Genomic DNA, 25,772 nt, shown 5'->3' on the forward strand with positions numbered 1-25,772 from the left:
CTGGTTTGTTCAAAGTTCCTTCCGAACCAAATGCTAGGGTTTGTAATTGTATTTTCAGGATCATAGGAATAAAGTAGCAAGAAAACCAGGAGGAGACAAAGTGTTAAGTTTGACAGTAAACAGTTTCCTATATCTAATACAGCAAAGCATCAGCAGACAAACTAAGCTCTAGATTAGTTCCTTTGTATCATGTCGCTGGAATCTACCGTGTATATTTATATATCATCTACATATCAGATTATATGGTAGGTCACTTACAGTTCTATAACAATTGTCCCAGGTTTAATTTCATCCATCTCCATGAAAGCAAAGCACTTCGTGCTGGTAAATCTCTTCTTGGGCTTATAGTGTTTGAATTCAAAGAAAATAGCTGCACCTAAAGGGGGAAAAGTTATCAGAGAAAAACTAGTCAAATGTTGCCTAAAACAGATTCCTTGGCATGGAAATATGACTGGTCATCATAACCTGTTCTACATATATCAGAGACAATGGCTTCTACTATTTCTCAAAATCTTCTGAATCGATAAGAAAAATCATGGTTCTTGAAATGTTAGAATTACTCCCCTGTGCTTGTACCCCCACTCTATTACTCATGAATGACAGAACCACAGTAGGACAGTGTGATTGGTCCAAACAACTAACAGAGCGTGTACTACTTGAAAGCAAAATATGCCAAGCCACTACTCTAGGACTTGCACTGAGCTGTAGCAGTGTCCACAAAGAAGCTGCCTCTGCACTGTAGACACACACCCTGGCAGTAGCCTGCCATGTCGACAACCCTGGGGTCTTGAGCCCCATGAATCTTCAGGGCAATAGTCCTGACACTGCTCCTACTCTGAGAAGCAGCCAGGCCCAAGCTTGGGCCTGGCTGCTCCTCAGAGTAGGAGCAGTGTCAAGACTACTGCCCTGAAGATTCATGAACCCCATTTCAGAAGTCTAAAATTACCCACCTTTTGTTAGTTTTTCAACATGTTTCTGGATCTCAATGTCCACATTAAAATGAACATAGGTGTCCTCTTTCCTTGAAGCCACCGGAGTATCCTGCACAGGGGTCAGGTCTACCCCATTCACATCTGGAGGAAATAAAAAATTAGCTCCTTTTAAGGTTAAACATCTTTTAAAAAAAACTTGTCATTTTATCATTAGCATACATGCACTTATTAACAAATCTTATCCATATTTATATATTATTATTATTTATAACATCCCATCATCAGTTCATTGGGTTCAAATACCAAAACCAGCACTGTATCTAAAATCTGCATCTTCTTTCTACTCCAAAGAGAACCCCTTGAAATGTCAGAGTCACTGTTCTGTCATCTTCCTATTGGCAACAGGCCAGAACTAGTCAATTTTATTTTCAAAAAGGGTGATTTTTATGCTTGCCAGTGAAGTATCAAATTCCCTTTTGAGGAAAGTTTTCACATAGAGCTTAAAGGTCTATTCTGAGAAAAGTCTCTGGAAAAACACAGTCGTAACCCATTACCTCTGAATGTCCAGATGCAGATATGCTTGCTTTCCTGGCTAGAAACGGTGCTCACTATTTTTCACTCCTATTTGCACTTTAGAGCCAGCACAGGTATGGGGGAGGGAACTGGATTCAGTTACGCAAGCACAGATTAACAAATGCGTTGCTCCAGCATAAGCCAGAACAAGCAAAACTGCTGTTTATTTTACTTACGGTTGTTTGACTGATACTTTGTCCTCTCCCACTTCCACCCTCCTCCCCTCACCAGTTCGTTTCATCCATCTGTTGTGCCTCAGCATACGGTAAGAGCATGAGCTTTTTGGGGCAGACGCTGTCTTTTTTATTGTGTGGGCATGTGTCTGGCAGTGCCAAGCATTTGGGCCCCGATGAAGGCATCTGGGGGCTGCTGGAATGTGTTAAATAGTCAGTGGCAGACTATTATGGTTGAAGAGTTAGGCACCAACTTTCAGATTCCAGACAGATTTTAAGGATAGTAAGTTTAAAAGAAGAAAAAAAAAATCCCACAAGGGTGTACGGAGTCACTGATACAACGAATACGGTCTCACAATGCCTTTTTAAAAAAAATTAAACAGTTACTTTTCTGACTAGACTCACTTAAACTCGGGAGGGGAATTAAAGTACATTCCTTCTCATTTCAAACAGGTTTTGCAGTCTCCCACTGGGGAGTTAAGAGTTTAATAGGTATGTGGAAAGCGGAGTCAGACTATCATACAATTTAATAACAGCATTGCTTGGTAACTTCTGCTTCTTGGAAGAATATCACATGTACTGTAGGTCAGGACTGAGGGGCAGGGTTGTATGGGGAAAGCTTGCATAGCACTGGCACACACTCTCCTGCCTGCAGCTACTAGCATTTGTGTTCTTACAATATATAACTAGCAAAGGGGAAACTTAACACATTTCAAACAGAACAGCATAGCAGTTTATAGGAGATTTGCTTTTGAACTCTGAAATTTCAGTACCTAATATTAGAATGGTGTTAAAAATTGGTACTTTACTAATAGCCAAAAATGAAATTCATTCCTTCATGCTTGACTTGACCCAGATTCGATGTTGGACTCCAACAATAAATGTAAACCCTGGTCCCACAAATCTAGATCTCTAAGCCAGCTGGGGGGCAAAAGAACAGAACAAAAAAACCCCAAATTACTGACAAGGAATACTTGGGAGGGATGCGAGGAATGAAGTGTAATTGAAGAGTCTAAAAATAATCCTGAGGAACCACAGCAACATAAAAAACAAACCTTTTGCATCTTCAGTATCTCACTGAGAGAAATGCAGGATGAATATGTATGTCACAAAAGAGCAGGAGTCAGGCTCCACAGTTTTCCATCAGAGGGAAGAGGCTTCAGACTGAGAGCTTCTCTATACAAACAATGAGTTTGCTGCAAGCTGGGGTGTGAATCTGCTCCGCACTAGACTGAAGTGGACCTAGCGTCCATGTGCGCCCCGCTTACATGCTCTAGCAGTTTGTTAATGTACTTTGGTCTAGTGCTCTCTTTGAGGCAAGACTAGATCAAAATACTCTTAACAAATCTTTAACACAAGTCGGCAGGGTCCACACAGACACGCACAGCAAGTGCAGCAAGCTCGTAGGGTAGATTCACACCCCAGCTTTCACAAACTAAATGTTCATGTACACAAGCTCAGAGACACAGGGTACATCTAACATCACACTTAAAAACCCGCGGCTGGCCATGCCAACTGACTCAGGCTCAGGCTAAGGGGCTGTTTAATTGTGGTGTAGTCATTCAAGCTCAGGCTGGAACCCAAGCTTTGGAACCCTCCTACCTTGCAGGGTCCTAGAGCCTGGACCCCAGCCTGAGTTTGAACATCGACATTGCAATTAAACAGCCCCGCAAGGCTGAGTCAGCTGGCAAGCGCCAGCCACAGGTGTCCAATTGTACAGTAGACATATCCAGAGAAGCAGGGGTCTGAATGTTGAATATATTCACAGGAATCAAGAGAGTGGAGGAAGCTTCATATCCACTTGTTTTGACTGATGGAAAGTGGAGGAGATGCAGGACCCTACCCAGAAGCACAATCAGAATCTTCTCTTCCTTGACTAAGATAGCACCCCGTAAAGCCACAAAATGATTGTACAGAGAGAGAGGCTCTGAGTGCCAACAAGAGTGCTTCCCTGTATGAGGAAGAAGGATCCTATTTCCCTAACACACACACGTCCCTTCACAGAGAGCAGAAGTCAGAACACAGTAGAAACAGCAATACTTACCCTTTACACTAACTGTGATATAAGGATCAATGCACTGCCCAGCATCTTTCAGACCAATTTTCTCTATTTTGATAGTGAGTAACGTCATCCCGGGTTCTGACGGCAACCTGGGTAATAAAGTACCTGGCAACAGAGAGCAAACCAAAACATTAACCCTTTGGGACTCTTACAGCTAGGGCTCTACTTCAGTCCTCCCCCCATTGTCATTGCTCACGGAAGCCTTTGTTCACCACAAACTATAGTGGATAATGAGAAGGGATAGGGATTAGTCCTAAGGTCAAGGATTTGCAGCCTGACGACACATATAGTCATCTAACACCAACAAATCTCAAAGTGGTTTACACATTTATAGATGCAAAGAAATGCAGTCATCAGCTCTGGAGTGAAGAGTGGCAAGTCAGTGCATAACATATCGAACAACATTGAGAGACACAGGGATAAGCTTCTTTTTACAGGAAGTGCTGTGGGATCTTTAACGTCAAGCAGAGCAGACAGGACCTTTGGTTTTCAGGTCTCGGATATGCACACATTGTAAATTGCGATAGAATTCCATTTCTATAGCTCTTAAGGGCTGAGATCACCCTGCTAGGATTAGAACTTGTGGTTGCAGGGAGTCTAGGCATCCATTCACCAGCTTCATGCTGATCATTTACAACTAGTAAAAGAGATGGGAGCAATAGAGAAGGGAATGTTGCATTGGTACGAACCCTACTCCTAGTGAGGTAAGAGAAATACCAGATCAGCAAGGTTCTTCTAGAGCAGTGTTTCTCAATGACCAATCTGGGGACCAGTGCTGGTCTCTGAGATCTCCCTGACAGCTTAGGAAGGCAGCAAGCCGGTTCCTGGTATCAAAAAGGTTGACACACTGGTCTATAGTGTTTAGCATCTATTGGCATTAGACATCAAAAGGTAGCAGTATAAAAAAATAAAAAAGCATTTGCTAGACCTGAGAGAATATGAGGGATGCCAAGTCCTTTCCAACTAAACATCAAGAAAATCAAAGATGTTCTTGTGCTCAGACTGATGTTAATGTAGGAGAATCCCCGGAACATTGAGGTACACTACAGCACAGCTGGCAGTTTGTAGGAAGTTTGAGATATCAGTAGCATGTAAGAAACATACAAATGGCAATATGGATCAGACCAATGGTCCATCTAGCCCAGTATCCTGTCTTCTGACAATGGCCAATGCCAGGTGCTTCGGGGGAAGGAACAGAACAGGACAATTATCGAGTGATCCATCCCCTGTTGTCTAATAAGTCAAATACCCTTGAAGTCAACTATAGGATATTTCCTCCAGGCTGATTTTAGAGAAAGCTAGGAGGTTTTAAGACAGAATCTGGTGTTAGTGATGCTAGATTCACAAACAGTGTAAGGGACAGTAAACTCATGAGCAAGTCTGATGTAAAGCCTTGGTTTTGACTGCAAGTTTTATGACTCCAGAAGTGAAAATAAGTAATTTCCCTTGGCAAATGGAGTCAGTCATCCCCTCCACAGGTTTAAGTTTTCTTTACTACATTATGGCAGAGAGACAGGCTTCAAAATAAAGGACCAAATATTCTGCCCATAGAACTGCACCCCCAGCAACCAGGACTTCAGTGGGGGTTGTATGACTATTCCCACCACCTCACTGGGGTCGTTAACGAGACTGGAACCCAGAACCTTCAGTAACAGAAGCATGAGTCTCTATGGCCTTAGCTGACAGCTGTAATAGACTCATAGCCACTATGCACCAGCACCACAGGGGACCACATCTCACAGCAGAGTGGGTCATAGCTGCACTCAGATACCTAAAGACAGGATTTGGCCCTCAGCATTTAATGCTGATGGGACAAAGACTGCTAACTGTAGAGTTGGGAACAAATGAATTGGATAGTCCATAATACCAATGAAAACGGGCATTTTTCGTGTTGGGGAAAATTGCTGACACCTCCCGCTTCAACATGGAGCCATTTCTCTGGCACTGTGGTTTGCCATGGGTTTTCCTGCCATGTTTATTAGACATGTGCTTAAAATGAGGGTTTGTACCTGAACTAGCCCTTTCCTGTGCTCCCTACGGGCTTGTAGATGCACCCTGCCTATCCTGCATCAAAGCACAAAAGTGAAGGAGGCACGCCAAAGCCATCTCCAAAGAGCAGGGAATCCGGCCAGGGGCATAATATAAAACCTGTGATTTCAAGTCTTTGCCAGCTATTGCTTGTGGGTTTTTGTTTTCAGTGGGATATTTAATAAGTAAAAAAAAAAGCACTTTAGGAAGGGGGCACACTTGGGCCTTTTTCTTGGGTTTTAAGAATTTTATTTTTTCCCCATGTTAACTTACTGCTCCTGGAGGGTGCCGGATTGACTGTGTGAAGTCCCTTATTTGCCTATCGGGTAGGTAAGGAGTAGCAATTCAAGCTTCCATCAAATGGTCCTCTCCTCCTCCTGGATCTCTAAGGCAGCCCAGGCCTCCTTACCATTTTAATCCCTAGCACCTCCAAGACTGCTTAAGAATGTGGCAGTTATGTATGTCCATGTCACACAAGCCACCACGTATGGCAGTCAGGATTTGGATCGAGACTACTGGATCCATCTCACACAGGCACCAATCAGTTGGTAGCAACCTTTGAACCCTGCAGTCTAGTGGAGAAGACTAGACATCAGAATGCCAGTCCCTCCCTCCATGGGCCTGCTAGTTTTAACAGTGTGAGAAACTACCCAGGAGATAAACTTCAGTTATTTTAGCCTAAGCAACAGGGAGCCCTGCTTATCTCCATGCAGGACATAGAACAAATTGGGGTAACATACAAGAAAGAAAGAGTGTATTTGCTAGATCACTCTGTAGCCCAACTTCTGTCACAAAGCATTTCCGGTTAGCAATGCAAAACCAGTTAGGCGTGTACCCCATTGAAAGAAACCCAGCTATACATGCAACCAGCAATGCTGCAAGACAGAGAGCAAGAGAAATCAAGACAAGCAAGTTTCTAGAGCCATTTAAGGTGTCAAGTATCAGAGGGGTAGCTGTGTTAGTCTGGATCTGTAAAAGCAGCAAAGAGTATTCACCCACGAAAGCTCATGCTCCAATATGTCTGTCAGTCTATAAGGTGTCACAGGACTCTCTGCTCCATCTATGGTGCTACACTAAAATATGATCCTTCTTTTCTCTGTAGCTGCAAGTCAGCTTACTGGTTACTTATACACAGAGAAGCCCCCAATTCTTTCATCATGAAAATAATTATACTTTGACACTTGGAATTAAGATATAAATGAAAGACGCCACAGCAATGACTATACACATTAAAATGTTACCATACCTTCAATGACTCCTGAGTTAGCAGATGTTAGAATGGTTTAGCATGATGAAGCCATGCATGCAGAAGACAAAACCATGGACAATTAGACAATACAGTAATCTAATGTGAATTAAAAGCATACAGAAGCAAAGTTTATAAGTGAGGAAAGTACAATGTAACCTATTGAATCAACTGGGACAGTCTGTTGCTTAGATTTATAAGTCTCAGATCAGGAGGTTCTGTGAATAATTTATTTTAGATTGAGTCTTATTGTCCACAGAAAAGCGACAAGCCAACATCCAAGGTTAAGTAATTAGGTCACCAAATTGTCAAACATTGTGCCACACAAATACTCCCGTACAAAAGGCAAAAGAACCCCAGATTGTACCAAGTGGCAAGACAATTCAAGGCTGTTAGATTGTTTGCATTAAGGCTGACTTCCTTTTTGAAGGCAACTTCAAACTAAGTGAAAGCAGGGTGTGCATTTCATGATGCAAGTTGGGCAACAAACGAAATGTGTTAATACTAAGTTTATAGGGTGCCCTTACCTACTCTTCAAGTGTGGTCCTATCCTGAAAAGTGATTTGGTACAAATGGCTCTGTGGGGCCTAATTTGTATTATCTCACTCTGATAATATCTCTAGCGTGCTAGGTTTACCAATAAATATTTGTCTTTTCTAACAGTCAACCCTGCAAACCCAATTTGGCTTCAATGTCAAGCTAGGTTCTTCCCTTCTTGACATCACTTGTATTAAAGGTTGTACAGGTTCCTAATTAGTGGCACCTGCACAGTTTCATTGCCTTCAGTGGGGTTGCAAAGGTGTATTGGATTGCAGCTTAGTAACAGTGCTGTTTATGATGTACATGGAGGACTAAAAGCAGTAAACACATTTCTGTAACCATCAGCAGATGTGACTACACCCCGGGAACACATCTGCTAAGTAAGAAGGTTCCATTTGTACCTCATTACTTTTCAGAACAGAGCTGTGTTCTGTTAATGTGAACTGAATACTTCTTTAAGAGGTGGTGGGTTCAGAGAGCTAGAGAGGTGGTGGGTTCAGAGCTCTGTCTATTTACCCTCAGAACAGGTGCGTCACTGGGAGGCCAGTATAAGCTTCTCCACACTGCTCTGCCATTGTACCTTCACCAACTCTAAAATGAAGATGCCACCTCCTGGAATGAAATGTTAATTCAGACTCTGTGGTTCATTCTTGGTGTCCAAAATTGGCATCGGTGTATTTTTAATTGTGGTAGTTTTGCACTGGAAACACCTGTGAATTGAACTGCAGGCCTTCGCCCAATTCTTAGTGGCATCACCCACTAAATGGTGGTATCTTTCAATTGCTGCCAATATCGGCAGGACACAAAACGGGCGACCTAAATACAATAGTTTCACATTTCCCCTTCCAGCTCTTTACCTACTTTAAGCATTCTAAGTAACCAGTGTGTTAAATGTTAGGCACTCTGTTTTATTTAAGCATCTCCCTCTACCCCAAACCACCGTGGCCATTTTGCTTCTTACTAAGGTAAGATCATTTGGCTACAAAAGAAGTTCCCTTACTATGTGTAGGATTTAATCCTTAGATTCACTGAGGATATCTTCAACTACAATTTTTCAAGTTACTTCTCATCAATAGAACATCAGAGGTGACAAACAACAAAGACAACACAGACATACAGCCACACAGAGGGGAAGACAAAAGCAATACCCTGGGACATGCTTGTTTGAAACTGACAGAACTCATATATACAGTTTCTTATGATAACAGAGGTACAGCAAGACAACAGCATTCAGAAATTGCAGTTATATACTGTACCAGAAAGTTAGTCGTGTGTAGTCTGCACACTGGCATTAAGCTTTCATACTTATACTAAAATCAGCAGTTGCATACATGAATCATTTATGTTATAGTGGCATCCAGAGGCCCAAATAAATCAATATCGGGGACCTATCATGCTCGGCACTGTGTCTGCACAGATGGAGAGTCCCTGCCCCAATTATGCTGCCTACAATTCTAGTACCAAAATTTTTCCCCCTTCCCAGAACTTAAATTTGGTAATTTGCTCTGAAGAAATGAGAAACAATAAGGATAACAAAATCCCTCTGATTCATGGGGATAAGAGTGGAAAATTAGACTCTTCAGGGGACAAAAATGTAATTGACAAGCTGTGTCCTCACTAGGACCTGTAGATGTATCAACTGCTTTCATATGGATAGTGATTTATCCTTTGGATAGCAAAACCAAAGCAACATCCCCATAATGGTTTAATTCAAACTAGTCTCTCACACAAACGATGCACCATGAAAGCAAGACAGAAAATACCCAGCTATAATTTCCATCTCCTCACTGAAGGGAGAAATATTGCTCTCACTGATTAACTCCATCTGGTTCAGCCGCCAGTCCAAGATTCCTATGTGATATTTATTGCTTTGGTGTCTAACCATTCGAGAAGTACTGTTGAAGGTGATTCAGGAGTGACTGGAAATGGCTTCCCCTTATAACAGCTTCTAAACAAGTCTCATGTCCCTTCCTTGGTGTATGAAATATTTCAGATGATGAAGCTGGTCACCCTACCTGGAACTCTAGCAGGAAAAGAATCTGGAGACCCTGCTCCAGCTCCACCTTCCTCATCATCTTCCTCAAATTCTAAGTTCTCCTCTTCTCCAGGTGCTAAAATCTTCCTGTAAGAAACACACAAACCCTAGTGACTTGTCTTAAAATAAAGTTTATCAATAGAAAAAAAGTCACCATCCCCAGGTTTAGCACAGAAGCAACACATTATCCCAACACACACACTTAGTACTTTTGATCATCTGAATGCTATATGCACTAACCAAATTGAGCCTGCAAAGCTAGCAATCAAATTAGACACAGAGAGATTATGGGCCAAATTTCAGTGGACTCTAAATTTGGATACCAAGGACCTGATTTTTCCACTAATTTCAAGTGACATTGAATGTTTTAGCAGATCTGAGGCATGAAAAAAGGCTATGAGCATCAAAGTTTAGGCACCCCAAAATTAGAGGCTGCTTTCAAAAAATTGTCTTACCAAGGCAGCATGGCAAGTATGTGATCCAAGGAGTTGATGTCGCCTACTTTTTTCCCCTCTAACTACTAGACCATGCTGCCTTTCATACCAATTCGGTTTTTACATGTACAAATCCACAATTTTCCTTACCTGAGTGGGACAGGCTGAACATCAAAGGGGAATTCTTTATTATAGGTGAGGATATTCTTTAAGACTATAAAGAAAAAAAAGCAGGCTTCATTTGCTAAGAAAACCAAGTTTACTCAAAAAACCCAAACCACCCTGCACAACTTAATAGTGCTGTGTCCATTATCATGGTGCACTCGTGACAGATGCATCAAAATGCACCAAAGAGCCAGTGACAGTAGAACTAGAATTACATCACAATAATGGTCACTTCCGCATAATAGCTTAGCTCAAAATGATGCAGCTACCCAGAAAGGCGAGGGTTTAGCCACATGTACTTTGTCAGCGAAGCAATGTTCATAACAAAAGGAATATGAAGAGAAACAATGGGCCTTAATGTAGTGGGAGCAATCCAAGGACAATAACTTTGGTACTGGCAATACATGGCAGGAGTTCTCAAAAGGAATGTTAGCATTACAGGTATCAGCTCCAACCAGTTGGCAATTCCCCAGAACTGACATTTCTTAAACACCTACAGTACATTTATAGCAAATACAAATTAAGTACATCTAGAACAGATACTATTAAGGTCCTACTGTGCTGCTGTTGAAGTGTAATATGGCTGAGACTTGCTAACCCACGTAGGCATACGAGGCAGGCTAACATGAAGAGCCAGGAAAATTCAAAGCACAACAAAGATTAACATGAGATCCTTAGCAAACCAGTGGATACTGAAGGTAGTAGTTGCTCCCAGGAAAGCAGCAGCAAATTTGCAGCTCTGCGCTTAGTACAGGAAACTTACCTATTTCAATTATGGGGTCTTACTCTCTCTCACACATGCATTTTTTTTTTTAAACTAGTGGATTCAAAAACTGAGAGTGGGATTTTCAGAAGCACCTCAGCTGGGGACCTACCTCCCTTCAGCACTTTTGAAAACTCCACCCTCTGATATTATCAACAGAAAACCCAGCTGAAACTCCCCAATTTAAATCTGTCAGTTTGAATGGCAGGGGTCCAGTTCAAGAGCCAGCCAAGTCAGTTTCAAAGGCACAAATGGCAGTTAGGTGCCTAACAGCTAATGACTCCCCATGGGTCTTGGGTGCCTAACTGCTCTTTGTGCTTCTGAAATTCTCCTCCTAAATCTAAATTCCAGCCAAAAAACTGTGTCAAGGTTCTAAAGTCAAGCACTCAAAAATTAGGAAGGCCAGAGTTATGGTTGCATATGCAGCCTTAGTTTGGTCCGCTTGACTGTATAGGTCACAGAGTAACCGGCCCGTAGGGCCGGCTTTAGGCCTATTCCACCAATTCCCCTGAAACGGGCCCCGCGCCCAGTGAGAATCCCTTCTCTGGCTAGAGGCACCTTTTTAATTTTTACTCACCTGGCAGCGCTCCGGGTCTTCGGTAGCACTTCAACGGTGGGTACTTCGGTCTTCGGTGGCAGGTCCTTCAGTGCAGCCAAAGACCTGGAGTGAGTGGAGGACCCGCCGCCGAAGACTCAGAGCACCGCTCAGTGAATACAAGCCCAACGTGTTTTGTGTTTTTTGTTTGTTTTTTTTAAAGTCATCCCTGCCAGGCCCCATCGAAACTGTTCAAATTGGGCCTCACACTTCCAAAAGCTGGCCCTGCCGGCCCCTGTAACTGAAGTAGGTCCACCTCTCGGGTGTTAGAGCATTTGGTCACTTAAGAGGGTGAGGCAGCACCTGGGACTACCAAGGGAATTCCAGTGAGGGAGGACTGGCTGTGAGAACAGAACTGGCTGAGAGTTACAGAGCAGGAGCAGCAGGACTGCCAGAGTCCCCCAGGAGAGAAGGCAGCAAGACCAGAGATGTGAAGGATGAGCTGAGGAATTGTTTTCTGGTAGACTGGTTAAAAGTATGAAAAAAACTCAGACTGTAGGGGTGGCAGTGAATCCTTCAGAAGCTGGGGAGAAGCCCTGCCTTGTGACAGTATACATTATGATACAATCTTTACTTACACGGCCACATACTATTTCCTTCCACAGCACCCCTGCCTCATTCTGTGCACCGAATGGATGGTGCTCATGGAATGGGTAGCTAGTCAATATTTTTTATCCCTATCTGTCACTGCGCACACCATCCAAACCCTACAGTAAATAAAGAACAATTAATTACTCATGGGGTTTTCTATGATGTTTTTGTCACATCTTTGTTCTTCATAAATATCAATGATTTAATCTTCACAACACCCCTGTGAGGTGGTATTTATTATACCAATTTTACACTTGGGCGACCGAAGCACAGAACTTAAAACCAATTTGAGAAGCCTAGGGCTTGATTTTTAAGAGCATTTGGCATTTTAACACACTTCTTATATCCAGAGCACAGCTCCCACTGACCTCAGTTGCAGCTGTCACTACTCAGCATGTCTGCAAATCAGACCCAGGTATCTCAAGATAGATACCCAGAAAACCCCTTACAACATCCCCAGTTCCCTTCCTCCACACCCACTCCCCAGCTGCTGACCCTGCTGAGTTCCTGTGCCCTTCATCCACCACATATCATTTGATCAGGGTCAGGCAGCTTCCTCCTCCACGCTGCCTGGGTACTGGTAGGAGGGAGCACAGGCAGGATGCTTCTGCTCTCAGCTCCTTTGCCTGATACCACATCAGCCTGTGGATGTGGGGAGAAAATTGCCAGGAATGTCCTGCTTGGTCCTTCTGAGTGGATGGCACATGTGGAGTCTGGTCACAGATATGAATGGTGAAAGGATGGAGAAGGCCCAGAGTACAGACCAAATCTTCAGAGAACTTAGCTGCCAAATTCCAATAAATCTAATAAGCATGTGCCAACTCCAAGATTTCAGAAGCTCAGAACTTGCCCAAATTTGGATAAATTGTCATGGGAACCACAGAGGGCACATCTCTGACACCAGGGTAACATCCCTTCACCAACCAAAGAATGGAAGTAACAGAGCGTCTCAACTAAACAGCTGTAAGAATTTTACTCTGGCATAACATTTTTCTCAAACCTACACGAGCCTACATAATCACAGTAGAAGAACCTATTCACCACAGTATATTAAGGCCTTCAGCAACATAATTAACATCTGTCGTGTGTGTTGTTCATGCATTCTCTCATCCTCCTCCCAGGAAGAAAAGTGTGGCTGTGGGGGAGCATTTTGATTTGGGGAATATTTTTTAAATGCACATATTGCTATAGATTTATTAGAGAAGACTAGATCAAAGTGCACCTTTCACTTTAAGTGGAAGGTGGTCAGGTGTGTCATGGACCTTAGCTCTTGGAGTTCATGCCACTGTCTCCATCCCCCAGGAAAGCTCCATCTCCTGGAAGTGAGTTTAATTCTTATGGGAGGAAGTTCCACTGTACTCAAAGATCAGAGCTGATGACCAGAGTCTGTATCCTGGATCTTTAGGTGATATTTTAGGCAGTGGCCTGGGCCCAGGCCACTAAGGCCTTGAAGATAAGGACTGAAACCTTGAACTTGATTTGACATTCTCTGGCATTGATCCTGTCAGATTGCCTACAGGAAATTAACTCTTGGCTGAAGAGCAGCTGGTTCAAGCTGGATTACTGTAAATTATTTTATCTGAAGCTGAATGTGAAACTGACTCACAGCATCCATCTGGAACAGAATGTAGCTGTCCCCATTCTCCATGACTCAGGCTTCCGTAAGCACATCATGCTTGGGCTAAACTCCTTCCCCTGGCTCCCAGTTGGCATCCAATGTCAGTTTAGGGCCTTGGTCCTAATTTTCAAGCCAATGAATGGATCAAGTCCCAGCTACATCAATGACCAAACTTTGATCTGTGAACCCGCATAACAGCTGTGCTCCTCCGGGACCATTCAGATTACAAAGACCAGGATGAATCATGAGAGTTCAGACAAGCATTCTCTATGAAGGGGACCCAGCTCTGGGACAAACTTCCAGAGGAGACCCAGTGAATCCCAAGTCTGACCCTCTTTAGAAAGTGGTGCAAAGCCTTCTTTTTTGAGAAAGCCTTTCCACCATATGCAGGGCTTAATTTGTGGCAGGGCTTGCTAGGGCTGGGCCCCAGCACCTCTGGGCTTGACAGTTCATTGCCCCAGCACCTCTAGCACTGCATCAGTTATGAATGTAAAGAAATTGCTTGAGCCCCAGCACCTCTTTCATTACAAATTAAGCACTGACCATACGTGATACTCACTTTGAATACCCCTTTTATTTTCAAACCCCTACAAACTTCCCAACTGACCCTTTGCCCCCACCAAAAAGTTCTACCCCAGAAACTCCATGACAGGACTGCCCCAGAGGATTCAGGGGGCCTGGCGTCTTCAGCGGCAGGGGGCCGCTGCTTCGGCGGCGAGGGGTCCTTCCACCCTGGAGCGGAAGGACCCCCCGCTGCCGAACACCCGGAGCAGAAGAAGCTCCAGGGGCCCGGGACCTGCGAGAGTTTCCTGGGGTCCCCGAAGCGAGTGAAGGACCCTACTCCAGGGGCCCCGAAAAACTCTCGTGGGGGCCCCTGCGAGGCCTGGGGCAAATTGCCCCACTTGCCCCCCCCCGGGCGGCCCTGCTCCATGAAGTCCACTAGAGACTTTATTCTTTCTATTGATTTTACGTGGGTCGGTCTCAGATACTATGGTAGTGAGCGGCAGTATAAAACCTTAAGATAGAACAAGTTTGATGTGCTCCCAGTAGCCAATGTTGCTGATAACCTTAACTGTTTTAGCTGACATTTCCTTAAAAATAAATAAATAAATAGATCAACCAACCTGTGGTAGACACATAGCATGGAGAATTTCAGCCCTAATGGTTTAAGTTTGACAAAATTATAAAGAAACAGAAAAAGTCTAATGATGGCAAACCATTAGGCTCCCTTAACTATAGACATCACCACCTGCAATTATTTATTAACTTTTGTTGGCTAGGATCATCATTAAAGCAGTGTGTGCAAAATTCCTCTATCACCCAGAATGCATCTCAATTAGCAATGGATGTGTTAACCTTCCTTTTCAAAGACAAAAGCCTGATGATGGCTGTTTAGCACAGAGGAGTCAGTCTCCCAGTCCATTGCAAGTACATCTTTTAGTCATTAACTCTGCCATATGACACCTGAAAGCATCTGAGGGTATATCCTCTCAAATATATGTATGTTACAGAGCATAGCATATAAAAATCTTTCCCTTACAATTTTTGCTACAGAAAAAAACCTCAGTAATCGATATGACTTATAATATAGAAAGAGAGAGAGTCTCCACTTCTCAGCTTAGATTTACATAACAGAGGAATGTAGGGCGGGCTTGTATTACAAAGACTTAATTATTTTTTACCAAATGTACTACAGAACACTTTATTAGTAAGTATTTTATAAAGTATCCAATGAGTGTTACTGTAAGTGACCAAAAGTACCTTCTATGACACATTAGCCTCTCTTTTTGAAGTCTGCTGACTTATTCGCCAATTTGAAAATTCAACCAACCATTTACAACCAGTTTCCCAGTCACTGAGGTGAGTGAGTGAGGTTCTTCTGTAATGTTCCAGCCTTTTTTAGGAGGTCTGGTACTAAACTATTAAACCGCCCAAACATTTTGCTTTCAATACTAACAGCATAGAGCGCTTTAAAAACATTGTACACCTAAGCTTAGGCCCAGACCTAAGTTTTGTAGTATAAAATCTTTGCAAAACCTGATAATTGTTTAATACTCTTAAATGTTCACTGGACAGAATAATTTGGATTCTGTACATTTAATCTGAGACTCTTATCATTTTACAGATATTATCTGCCTAAGTGAGGATAACCCGCCATCATCACAATAACTGAGTACCTCAAACACTAATGAATTCATCCTAACTCACTCATCTTTGTAAGTAAAGTGGGTATCACCATTTTTCAGATAAGGAACTGAGGCACAGTGAGATTAAGAGATTTGCCCACAGTCCCACAGGGAATCTATGGCAGGCTGAGAAGTGTACCTAGATCTCTGGAGCCTCATCCCAGTGCCTTAATCCCTGAAAGGTCAATAAGGGAGATATAGCTATTGCTTCTTGGGAGGAAAGCAGTTTTTAATAGCACACAAACACTACCAACAGTTTGGGTGAGGAATAGAAGAAGTTTTTATGAATTTCAAAATTCCCCTACAGTGCTGGAAAACACAGCTAAGCAGTAATGTGTATGAGACACTGAAAGTGAAACCATCCAAGCTTAGTGAACTGCAAGAGGGAACACAGCCTAAAAGACAGAAAGAAACTAGATCAGACTTTTATATTAACCCAGTATCAGAAAAAAAAAAAAGTGTTTACACTTCATTTTTCAAGTATAAGCAGCATTAGATTCTTCTCTGTTCTTGGAGAGAAACAGACTTTTTACTATGAATACACAACACTCCGAAAGAATTATTCAGTAATTCACCTCTGCTGCCACTGGAGGACAGACAACAGTTATCAGTTGTAAATAGAAAAACTTATAGCTCTGACAGGATCACAATTTCAGATATTGTGAAGTATTATGCTATATGAGTAAAAAGTAAGTAAAATAACTGAATTAAAGTTAGAAACAGCATATGTCTTCACAGGCAAAATGTGTAATTTAATATCTTAAACATGTTTCTCATGATAGAGCCTTTTTAACAAGATACCACAATATTGTCCGTCTTTAAATTAAATTACTAAGTGACTTCTGTTCTACATTTCAGGTGAGATTCTTACCTAATGTTTCCCCATTGATTTGAGCTATACTGGTTTACATCAGCTGAAAAAACTGTGTCAAACATCCACTAATGGTGGGACTTTTGAAAGCATCCAAGGAAGTTAGGAACACAAAGCCCATTGAAAGTCAATGGATTTATTTTCCTAACTTTAACAGGTAATTTTGAAAATTCCACTATAAATCTTTTATGCAGCATTCTTTTGGACCATTGTAGAATGCTGAGGTGGGGATTTTCAGAGACATTCAGCATTGGCCTAACTACTTGCCAACGTTGAATGCGTTTGAAAACTTCACTACTGATCCATGCTTAGAATTAAATGTGCAGATTGCATCATAGGAAACGGATTAACGTACATATGGCAACAACTATGTACAATGCTATGCAAGCTTAACAGAAATCCATCAAAATGCATAGTGTCTTCTAGAGTCAAATGCACAGCGCCATCTGAGGGCCTGAGATGTCTGGAGGAATCAGCTTTGCTCATTATTCATTGCTGCAGGTAAAATGTGGGCAGTACGTTCCCTTCCCATCCCCTGAAGCGCCTCATGTATTCTTCCCAAAATACATTTCGTGCTCCCCTCCCCTCAGGGCCCATCCCTCACTTTGAGAAGTTCTCGTTTATAGAATATGCTGAGCAGAAAGCTAAACAAAATATTAATACACTAACTCCACAAATGATCATACTGACAACAAAAGACTTGAAGGGAGAATACTTTTCCTTTAAGGCCAGAGGGGGAAGTCTGAGAGGCCAGGTTACCCTGTTCCAGGAATTCTGAAGCAGAGGAGGGCCTAGGAAATGGCAGAGGAAGGTGACAGAAGAGAGGATGTGGTCCTGGAGTGATAATGTCTGGGAAAACCCAGGCTATTGTTCTTTACAGGCTCAGGATGAGGAGGCTTGTAGCATAGGGTCAGACAAAGCTCCCCTCTCTCAGCCACCCAGGATAAATTCTGAAAAAGAGGTCAACATAGAACGTGCCTCTTTCCTTACACAGAGACACTCTCAGGGAAGGACTGTCTGCCTGCTGACCTTTCCCACCCACAGGAGAAGGGACTGAAGTGGTGTGACCTGGCCTCCAAGTGGCAGAGCAAAGCTGGAAGACTGCACCCAGAGATGCCTGGGAGGAAAGGACTTTTGCTATGAAGGTTTGTTTGTGTTCAGTTTGTTTCTTTGAAAGACTTTGTAGCTGCCTGGGTGGAACCAGCTGAAGGCAATTTAAAGAGGCCAGCTCAGAGAAGCTGCCTGAAGAACTACAGCCTGCTACAGACTTAAACACTGAAAGTACAATGGAGGTTATAATCAGTAGTTGATGAAACATTTATTATTTTTGTAAATAGCTGGGAGAAATATATAGTTCAGACCATAGTCTAATCCCAAATCTACTGTTGTGGATGCCAGACAGGGGAGGTGGAGTATCAGAGATCAAAATATGGCCTTCCATTTCTAAGAATAGCATTTAGGCCCCAATTCAGGAAAGCTCTTTAAAACATAACTGTAAGCACACGCTTAAGTACTTTCTTCAGTAAGGATGCTTTTCTCAATTAAGGTCTTAACCTACCTCCACCAAAGCACAGGGACTTCAAATGCATTGTGACTGCTGCAAATTGTGCCCACAGAGATGAAGGCAAGATGGCCCAGTGGTTAGGTCCAGGACTTGCGACCAGGGTTCAATTCCCTGCTCTGCCACAGACTTCATACAAGGCTTTGGGCAAGTTACTTAGACTTAGGCACCTATGTCACTTTGGCACTTTAACGCTGAGCAGGACAACACCCAAATATATTTCCCTATCTCACAGTGGTGTTGCAAGGACAAATACATTAAAGATTCTGAGGTGCTCACACACTATAGGAATGGGAGTCATATAATAGAGAGAAACTGCTGTTTCTCCTCAGCAGGAAAACATGCTTTTATACCCTTCTTGGTTCCAAGGAAACACCCTGAAATATCCGGACTCCATATTTTCGTCAGCAAAAATATGAAAAGGCTCTTTGGCTAGCCAAAGCAATAATTCAAGTGAGGCGCAGTCTGACATCCGAGCGGAATGTCAGACAGCCACGTGACAATGTACCACCTCTGCTTAGTCTCATGCCAATGACATCACATGATGACAATGAAATATCAGATCGGTCCAGTAGGAGATATGACTGCGAGGCATGTTAGAGTAAGTGGTCTGGTTTTGCTAGTTTTCACTCTTTTAGGGAAAAGGAAAAACGTATTTGTTTATGAAGGAAGTATTAGAAGTTGACAGTCTTGTAGACATTCATGGTACTTTGCACGGCTGCAGATCCTGTGACTTCAAAGTCACCATATATGGTGTTAAGTCATGGCTAATATTACCAAAGGGAGAATGGAGCACACAAATTTGGCTTATTTCTAAAATGGAAAAATGACTTCTGAATTGAGAGATATCAACATTTGGTCCAGGTCATTACTGAATTAGACTAAGGACATAAGGGTTTGAGATTTACCTGACAGCATAAGAACATAGGCATAGCCATACTGGGTCAGACCAATGGTCCATCTAGCACAGTATCCTGTCTTCTGACTTTGGCCCGTGCCAGATGCTTCAGAGGGAAAGAACAGAACAGGGCAGTTTATCAAGTGGATACATCCTACCATCCAGTCCAAACCTAATGGTCAAGAGATTTAAGGACACTAGGGCATGTGGTTACATCTCATTTTGGCTAACAACCACTGATGGACCTATCCTCCATTAACTTATTTAATTATTTTTGGGACTCATTTACACTTTTGGCCTTCACACTGCCACCTGGCAATGATTTCCACAAGCGGTCTGTGCATTGTGTAAAGAAATACTTCCTTATGTTTGTTTTAAACCTGCTGACTTAATTTCATTGGGTGACCTCTGTTTCTTGTGTTATGTGACGAGCTAAATAAAACTTCCTTATTCACCTTCTCCACACTATTCATGATTTTATAGACCTCTACATATCCCTGCTTAGTCATCTAAGTTGAACAGTCTCAGTCTTTTTAATCTCTCCACATATGGAAGCTTTTCCATACCCCTTTTCTGTACTTTTTCCAATTTTTATATATCTTTTTTGAGATGGGCTAACCAGAACTGCATGCTGTATTCAAGGGGTAAGTGTACAATGGATTTATATGGTAGCATTATCATATTTTCTGTTTTATTATCTACCCCTTTCCTAATGTTTCCTAAAATTCGCTTTTTTGACTGTCATTGCACATTGAATGGATGTTTTCAGAGAACTATACACAATGATTCCAAGATCTCTGTCTTGAGTGGTAACAGCTAATTTAGACCCCATCATTTGGTATGTATATATTGTTGGAATTATGTTTTTCAAACTGCATTACTTTGCATTTATCAACATTGGTCAACAAAATGAAAGAGGCAATCACCCATTTTTTGAGATCTCTCTGTAAATCTTCACATTCAGCTTCGGACTTAACTGTCTTGAGTAATTTTGTAATATCTGCAAACTTAGTCTCCTCATTGTTTATCCCTTCTTTTCAGAATATTTACAAATACATTGAACACCACTGGTACCTGTATAGATCTTTGAGGGATCCCACTATTTACCTCTCTTCCTTCTGAAAACTGACCATTTATTCCTACCCTTTGTTTCCTATATTTTAACCAATTCCTGATCAATGAGAGGACCTTCCCTCTTACTCTATGATGGCCCACTTTGCTTAAGAGCCTTTGGTGAGGGACCTTCTCAAAGGCTTTTTGAAAGTCCAAGTACACTATAACAACAAGATCATGCTTGTGCATGTTTGACGACCCCTTCAAAGAATTCTAATAGATTAGTGAGACATATTTTCCCTTTACAAAAGTTGTGTTGACTCTTCCCCAACACAGTGTTCATTTAGGTGTCTGATAATCCTGTTTATTACCAGGTAAACTGTAACTATCGTAAAGAAGTTAGTTTTCCTGACCTGTACTTACCAGGATCACCTCTGGAGCATTAGCTAACCACTAGTCAACTAGTACAGAGGCTGATTTAATTGATAGTTCTGCAATTTCATATCTGAGGTTCTTCAGAATCCTTGGTTGAATATCATCAAGTCCTGGTGTTTTATTACTGTTAAATTGATAAATTAATTCCAAAACCTCCTCAACTGACACTTCAATCTAGGACAGTTCCTCAGATTTGCCACCTAAAAAGAATGTCCCAGGTGTGGGAATGTCCCTCACATCCTCTACAGAGAAGACCAATCTAAAGAATTCATTTAGCTTCTCTACAACAGTCTTGTTTTCCTTGAGTGCTCCTTTAGCACCTCGATCGTCCAGTGGCCCCACTGATTGTTTGGCAGGCTTCCTGCTTCTGATGAGTTTAAAAAAAGTTTACTGTTAGAATTTGAACAGCAACTAGCAGAAGACCAAAATATATATATATATATATATTTTGGCTTGCCTAACTACACTTTTACACTTGACTTGCCAGAGTTGATCTTCCTTCTATTTTTCTCAGCAGGATTTGACATCATTACAACAATACCATCAGTGTGTTGGGTAATAGTTGATTTGGTATCAGGGTATATTCTGAATCATTTGCTGAGGCCCGATGTACTTGGCACAGTACAGAGAAAGACCTGTTTCCTACCCCATTGAGCTTACAATTCAATGTTCAAAAAGATACATGCAGATTGTAGATTCAACTAAGCAGTGTAGAATTTTTAAAATATTTGTATTCTATACTGCAGTGGTTTTCAAACTGTGGGTTGTGACCCAGTACTGGGCCACAGAAAGTAAGGAACTGGGTCGCCACGGCACTGGTCAACACCACTGACCGGGCCATTAAAAGTCCCATCAGCGGTGCTCCCCAGCTAAGGCAGGCTAGTTCCTACCAGTTCTGACACTGTACTGCGCCCCGGAAGTGGCCAGCAACAGATCTGACTCGTAGGCCGTGCCCTGCCCCCGCCCTGAGCACTGGCTCTGCACTCCCATTGGCAGGGAAGCCAATGGGAGCTGAGGAGGGCAATGCCTGCAGACAAGAGCCAGACCTGCTGCTGGCCGCTTCCGGGACGCAGCGTGGTTTGCGGTGCCAGGACAGGCAGGAAGCCTGCCTTAGTACTCCCACTGCACCACTGACACGGAGCCACCCGAGGTAAGCCTGCGCCCCAATCCCCCAGCTCTGAGCCCCCCAAAACCCAGAGCCCCCTCCTGCACCCCAAATCCCTCATCTCAAAGTCTGCACCCCCAACCCAGAGCTCTGACCCCCTCTCACACCCTTGCCCCAGCCCAGAGCCCCCTCCCCTCCACCCACAACCCTTATCTCCAGCTCCACTGAGTCATGGGCATCAACAATTTTCTTCAACTGGGTCACCAGAAAAAAAAGTTTGAAAACCACTGGATGGATTCTGCTGTGCTATATAATACTATTAGTGACCTTAAAGAGCACTGTCCAGACAAATTCCTAGACTACTGAAGTATAAGGACATCCATATTTAAATCTTCCAGCACTACACTAAAGCCTGGTTATTAAAGAATGTATGTGGTAGCAAACATTTGGAGGAATAACCTTAACAGCATTGCTTTCTACCCACATTTAGGCTAGTCAGCATTACTGCGACTTTCAGACTTTCCACTGTAATTATAAAAATCACCCACTTAAAATGTCAGATACTACTTACTTGGTTCTAGCTTCTTCAGATCCTCCAGCTTAAATTCCTCCTGCGACTGCGTGGACTAGGAGGTTGCAAAGAAAGATAGTATTAGGTTTCATTATGCACCGTCTGTTGCTATTGCTATTTCAGAATGGGCATGCAGGGTTGTTCCAGCTTTTGTCCATCTGTTCTGAGCTGTTTTCTCTATGGGGTCTCTATGCGAGAGGGTTTTTAGTACAAACCTTTCATTAATTTTGTCCCTATTATATCAATGTCATTTTAATGATCCTGAAGCGAACAAGTTTATTCCATATTGTGAGCCTGGAAATGAGAACATTTCAAAACAGCCTAATTCAACTCATTTACACTTTCAGACATGAGTGCTAAGATAACAAGGGAGGTCTGTCTTAAACCCTCCAAACTCTTGGTGTTCTGAAGCCCAGGATCAGCTCTAGGGTTAGGAACTGTGGTTCAGATGGGGTTTGGTCCTGCACAGTATGGAGTGCTCCCTGCATGTACCTTAAATTCCACTTACAGTCAGGGAACGGAAAATACTCAACACCTTTGTCATAAATGGATAGTTAAGAGTTAATGGAACAGAAGTACTTCATATCTCTTTTGCCTGGAAAGGGTTAACAAGAACAGTGAGCCTGGCTGTAACCTGACCAGAGAACCAAACAGGGGACAGGATACTTTCAAATCTTGAGGGAGGGAAGTTTGTGTGTGCTGTTAGTTTTTGGTGGTTGTTCACTCTGGGGGCTCAGAGGGACCAGACGTGCAACCAGGTTTCTCTCCAATCTCTCTGATACAGGCTCTTATAAGTTCAGAATAGTGAGTACTGGGTAGATAAAGCGAGTTAGACTTATGTTTGTTTTCTTTATTTGCAAATGTGTATTTGGTTGGAAGGAGTTCAAATGTGTATTTGGCTGAAAGGAGTTCAAATTGGTATTTTGCTGAAAAGATTTTAATTTGTACTTGTATACTTAGGCTGGGAGGGTATTCCCAGTGTTTATAGCTGAAAGACCCTGTACCTATTCCATTTTAAATTTACAAAGATAGTTTTTACTGTTTTTCTCTCTTTAATTAAAAGCTTTTCTTGTTTAAGAACCTGATTGTTTTTTTATTCTGGTGTGAGACCCCAGGGGACTGGGTCTGGATCCACCAGGGAACTGGTGGGGAGAAAGGAGGGAAGGGGGAGAGAAAGGTTAATTTCTCTCTGTGTTAGGATTACTTTCTCTCTCAGAGAGAGTCTGGGAGGGGGGAAGGTGCATTTTCCTCTCTGTTTAAGATTCAAGGAGTTTGAATCACAGTGATCTTCCAGGGTAACCCAGGGAAGGGAAGCCTGGGAGAGGCAACGGTTAGGGAAAGGGTTTACTTTCCTTGTGTTAAGATCCAGAGGGACTGGGTCTTGGGGGTCCCCGGACAAGGTTTTGGGGGGACCAGAGTGTACCAGGCACTGGAATTCCTGGTTGGTGGCAGCACTACAAGTACTAAGCTGGTAATTGAGCTTAGAGGAATTCATGCTGGTACCCCATCTTTTGGACGCTAAGGTTCAGAGTGGGGAATTATACCATGACAACCTTGCATGAGAGCGCCCACAGAATGCCAGGTCACCCACTGTTCTTAAAGCTTCCATAAGGCCAAATAGGGCCCAAGTTTAAGGATCCACTTGTTGCTGCGCAAGTGTTAGCAGCAGCTGGGCATGTCACAGGAGAGAGGCTAGTGTAGTGGGGTTATATACCATGCCACCAGAAGGGAGGGGCTGATCAGGCTAATCAGACACTTTGGTCCCAGACAGGATGCCATAATGTAACTGTAGTGTGTGTATGGCTTCCCAAAATGAGACGGTGGATTGAAAAATCCCATGACCCTAACCTAAAACAGTATAAAATCCCCGAGTTACTGCCTAGAGAAGTGTGGCTTGCTTAGCATAAGCCATAGCTTGGGAAAGGATGAGCCAGGAAACACCAGTGTTTGGAGACTGGAGGACAGCGTCACAAAACTACTAAAATAATTTGTATTTGTTCAAAGGGGCTTCAAATTTCATGTTGGTGCAGATTTTAATGATGAGGTTATAACCCTCTGAACTAAGGCTACAGAGCTAAAGCCAGTAGGGATTATCAGTTCTCTCGCTAGACTAGTTATGTTCTGAGTTTGGCCGCAGAGTGGGTTCAGGCACTTGTCAATCAGGTCTCACTCTACATTTAACCTGGTATGGGTCACAAACGAGTGGGTTGGCTGGTGATCACATGATTTGGGACAAGTGACAGTTTCTGTTCAAAGGCCTGTGACCAGGTTAAAAAATAAAGATGAGCCAACCAAGACCCAAGTACCTGAATACTGCTAACTACCCCAAAGAGCTCAGTCCCTGCCCGTGCTGCATCTGGCTCTGACTAGCGTTTGAAGATCTCCCTTTACCACCCCTATAAGTAGTTACAAGGAAGACACATTGGAACTGTGGTAAGTTGCAGAGTAACATGAACCAGCTAATGTTGCAGATTATAAATAGCCGCCAACACCATTACAAACCCCATTCTAAGATGAAAGCATACATCAGATCATGCAGCTTTGGGATGCTCCTTGCTATTTCCCTTCCCCATGTAAGGAAGCTGCACCCAGGGAGAAAAGGCTGGTTGCAGTCTGTGCTGTGTGCTCCTCACTCAGCTCTTTGGCCGGCTACAGTTCAGGGTCAGGCATGCAGCTTCTGAATTCACTCTTTGTCCTACCGCAATGGCTGCTGGGAGAAAGGACCTGCACTCTTTGAGCTTATCCACTAGAAGGTTAGAGGGTGGGAGTGGTTTCTGATTCCACTTCACCTTCAGCTCCCTGCAGCTATGGAAAAATAAAAATGTCAGCTCTGCTTCCACTTGGCTCTTCAGCCAATGGAGGATGAAGAAAATACTTAGGACTTTTCATCAACAGATGTCAAAAGGACTTGAGTGGTGAGTATGTATTACCCTCAGTTTACAGACTGGTAAACTGAGGAACAGAGAGGTTAAGGTAACACAGAAAATCAACGGAGAGCTGGGAACAAAACCCAGGACTCTTGACTCCCAGTCTTGTGCTGTCAAGTATACCATGGAGCCTGCCTCCTCTTCAATTGGTGGGGATGCGCTCTCTTTTGGATATCAATATAGCTAGCCTTCACTGTTGATTAGGTAGATAAGAGACTTCCCAGATCTTCAGCCATCTTAAAAAGTATGTGGCATTAACACAGGCAGAAATTAAATCAAAACCTTGTAGTCTTAACACATATTGGACACTAGATTATGTTTAAAGTCACAAAAAGCAAACAGAGCTTATATTTTACAATTTTTAAAGCAAGATTTTTCTGCTGTAATTTTGACAAAGGCCAGAGCTTCTT

The 25,772-nt window shown here is 42.8% G+C and overlaps 1 protein-coding gene across 3 annotated transcripts in view; it reads right to left on the reverse strand.

The window, feature by feature from the left end:
• The window catches only part of AIDA (axin interactor, dorsalization associated), a 51,160-nt gene that overhangs the window by 3,873 nt on the left and 21,515 nt on the right, over window positions 1-25,772 (reverse strand). For 2 of the 3 annotated variants that reach the window (XM_050948613.1, XM_050948614.1), the window contains exons 4-10: window positions 22,436-22,490; window positions 19,282-19,377; window positions 10,174-10,237; window positions 9,570-9,676; window positions 3,723-3,845; window positions 951-1,073; window positions 259-376 (exon numbers count right to left, since the gene is read on the reverse strand). In XM_050948613.1, coding sequence (XP_050804570.1) covers window positions 259-376; window positions 951-1,073; window positions 3,723-3,845; window positions 9,570-9,676; window positions 10,174-10,237; window positions 19,282-19,377; window positions 22,436-22,490 — 686 coding nt within the window. The remainder of the gene's footprint in view (window positions 1-258; window positions 377-950; window positions 1,074-3,722; window positions 3,846-9,569; window positions 9,677-10,173; window positions 10,238-19,281; window positions 19,378-22,435; window positions 22,491-25,772) is intronic. The other variant, XM_050948615.1, reaches the window with a different exon arrangement.

This window comes from Gopherus flavomarginatus, chromosome 4, assembly GCF_025201925.1.
Source record: "Gopherus flavomarginatus isolate rGopFla2 chromosome 4, rGopFla2.mat.asm, whole genome shotgun sequence".
Taxonomy (NCBI): Eukaryota; Metazoa; Chordata; order Testudines; family Testudinidae; genus Gopherus; species Gopherus flavomarginatus.